The following is a 2,479-nucleotide window of genomic DNA, read 5'->3' on the forward strand; positions in this document are numbered from 1 at the left end:
AAATAAAATCTAACTTTTTGTGACATATTACGCAAATGTCTAATCTGTCATTTGATGCCTTTTGGAGATTTTCCCATCTTTTCTTGACTTCTTTATTCACATTAATACAAATTTTTACCTGGGGTGCCCAAACTTTCGAGTCCCACTGTACGTGGAGACATGGACCTTACGCCATAGCATGATGTGCAGCTCTCTAAAAATCGCTCGGTCATGGCTTGGTAGAGTTGCTTTTCCCCCTACTCATTTCCTAGTTCTCCTCCATAAACAACACAAAGTCAAGGAGAGGGTTAATTTTACCTGCTACAGATTTTTCAACGCACAGCGGAGACACTTTGTTTCTCCCACAATGCTTTGAAAGTCAGTACTAGCTCTGAAGCTAATCCACATCACTCCCCATGCACACACACATGCCAGCTCTGCTATTCTCTCAAAGAGATCGACGCAGACACCAACGCACAAGTATAAACTCTGCGTGGAGTCTCCGTAGGACCATAAATCACCCTTAAAAGCTGCTGCCTGGAGTAAAAGACATCTTTTTAAGAAGTTTTTGAAACTACATGGATATCAAAATAATACTGGATGTTAAAGTATATTAAAAATATGTATCATTCAAATGTGCCTCACTTTGATGTCATGTTCTAGCTGTGGAAAAACGTGACTTTACTGGGAAAATTGAACAAGAGTCTAATAAAGTTGCATCTAAAGATCTACTAGAATGACAGTGTTATTGCAGTATCATTTATTCCCTGGAACTAGAGAAAGGTCAGCTCTCCTGTAGACAGAGAGGTCACTTTTTTGACCAGCCACTTGACCTCATGTTCCACTCTGTGCCTTGATCCTTTCCAAAATATTTTTATGTAATCAGTCTGCACTTGGCCTCACCTCATAATGTGTCATAAGTGTCTGGCAAGGCTGCAGATACACTTTATAAGTAGCATTGGAAGGGTTTAATTAGGGTAGTATAATCCACTGTGTGTTGAAAATGTATGCTTCAGAAGTTTTCAGCTGTAACAGTGTGGACACTCATTAAGATGTGCAGCCATTACTCCACTACTTGAAGAATGCTAATGTCAGATGTTAAAAGTGTGTTACTTTAAGGGGTTGTAAGTGCTGTTATAAGCTTCATTTTGAAAAGATGTTTAATTGCAGCAAACAAAAATAGATTTTCCCTGAGAAGTGTTATATTGTGTACAACTGAGTTGGCTTTCCAACTTATCTGCTCAAAACAGGAATAATTTCTACTTAACAATAAATTCACAACTTGTATTATTAATTATTTATTTAAATGAGTCCTTTTCGTTGTCATCCTTATTTCTTGCAGGTTGATCTAGTAAACATAGGAGGGACAGATATTGTGGATGGGAACCATAAACTGACTTTGGGCCTCATCTGGAGTATTATCCTTCACTGGCAGGTGAGCACACGTATAGAGACACCTATGCTGTTCCTTTCTTTCCACCCACACACTGCATATACACACAAAGACTCATTAATGTTTGCTCTGACTGTGACCTCAGAATCCCCAGATGGATTAAAAATACAGATGATGAAAAATCAGTATCGATGTGCACACAAATGCGAGCATGCATGTCAACATGCTTATCTACTGCTCTTACATTTAAACCTTACAGGGTTTAGGCACTGTCACCCTTTCAATATTAGTTTTTCATTTGTAATTATAATTTATTTACTATTAATGTCACTCCTGTTTGTTGTTGTCCTTCATCCTTGCTCGACATTCTGACATTATCATCCTCATGTCATTTCTTACATATTTTAAAAAATCTGTGCCAGTCACAGTGGGCATGATGCTCTAATCTGCCATGAGCCCCCTGATTAGAAGAGGAGCATTAGAACAATTTTCACTTTCCATCAAAACAGAAATCTCAAAATGTGTAAATTTGCACGTTTTTACTTATGTCAATTCACCCATATTAATGTGCGTTTTTCCATGATTGTTTAGGTGAAAGACATCATGAAGGATATCATGTCCAACCTGCAGCAGACCAACAGTGAGAAGATCTTATTGAGTTGGGTACGCCAGTGCACCCGCTCATACCCAGAAGTCAATGTGCTGAACTTCACCACCAGCTGGGCTGACGGCCTGGCTGTCAACGGCATCCTACACCACTTCAGGTGAGGAGAGATTGTAGATTCTGGGGGTGGCTGGAGCACAAAATGTGGTCATGGTAACAAACATTTCACTTTAGCGATCGGATGAAACTGATAAGCTGATTCTCTCTCTACATTCATGTTTTTGTGTTTTGATACATTTAGTCTGAATTTTATTAACTTCTTGCTTACCAATTTTATGAGACAGCATTTTCCATACTCTTTTTATGTGCCGTGTTGTGATATTTGTTGCTGTGGGATGATTTATTTCACATTACATATTTGACATATGACCTTCAAATGCTTTCAAGAAACCAAGGACTCACCCAGGACTGAGTATCGATCTTGACTGGCATGATGTATGGTC

The 2,479-nt window shown here is 38.8% G+C and overlaps 1 protein-coding gene across 9 annotated transcripts in view; it reads left to right on the plus strand.

Annotated features, from left to right (window-relative positions):
• Positions 1-2,479, plus strand: part of utrn (utrophin) — a 185,434-nt gene that overhangs the window by 25,244 nt on the left and 157,711 nt on the right. For all 9 annotated transcript variants that reach the window (XR_004336060.1, XM_032542253.1, XM_032542250.1 and 6 more), the window contains 2 exons: positions 1,322-1,414; positions 1,964-2,136. Coding sequence is in view for 8 of the 9 variants with exons in the window: in XM_032542253.1 (XP_032398144.1) it covers positions 1,322-1,414; positions 1,964-2,136 (266 nt within the window). In the remaining variant the exon portion in view is untranslated. The remainder of the gene's footprint in view (positions 1-1,321; positions 1,415-1,963; positions 2,137-2,479) is intronic.

Source organism: Etheostoma spectabile, chromosome 18 (genome assembly GCF_008692095.1).
Source record: "Etheostoma spectabile isolate EspeVRDwgs_2016 chromosome 18, UIUC_Espe_1.0, whole genome shotgun sequence".
NCBI classification, from domain to species: Eukaryota; Metazoa; Chordata; class Actinopteri; order Perciformes; family Percidae; genus Etheostoma; species Etheostoma spectabile.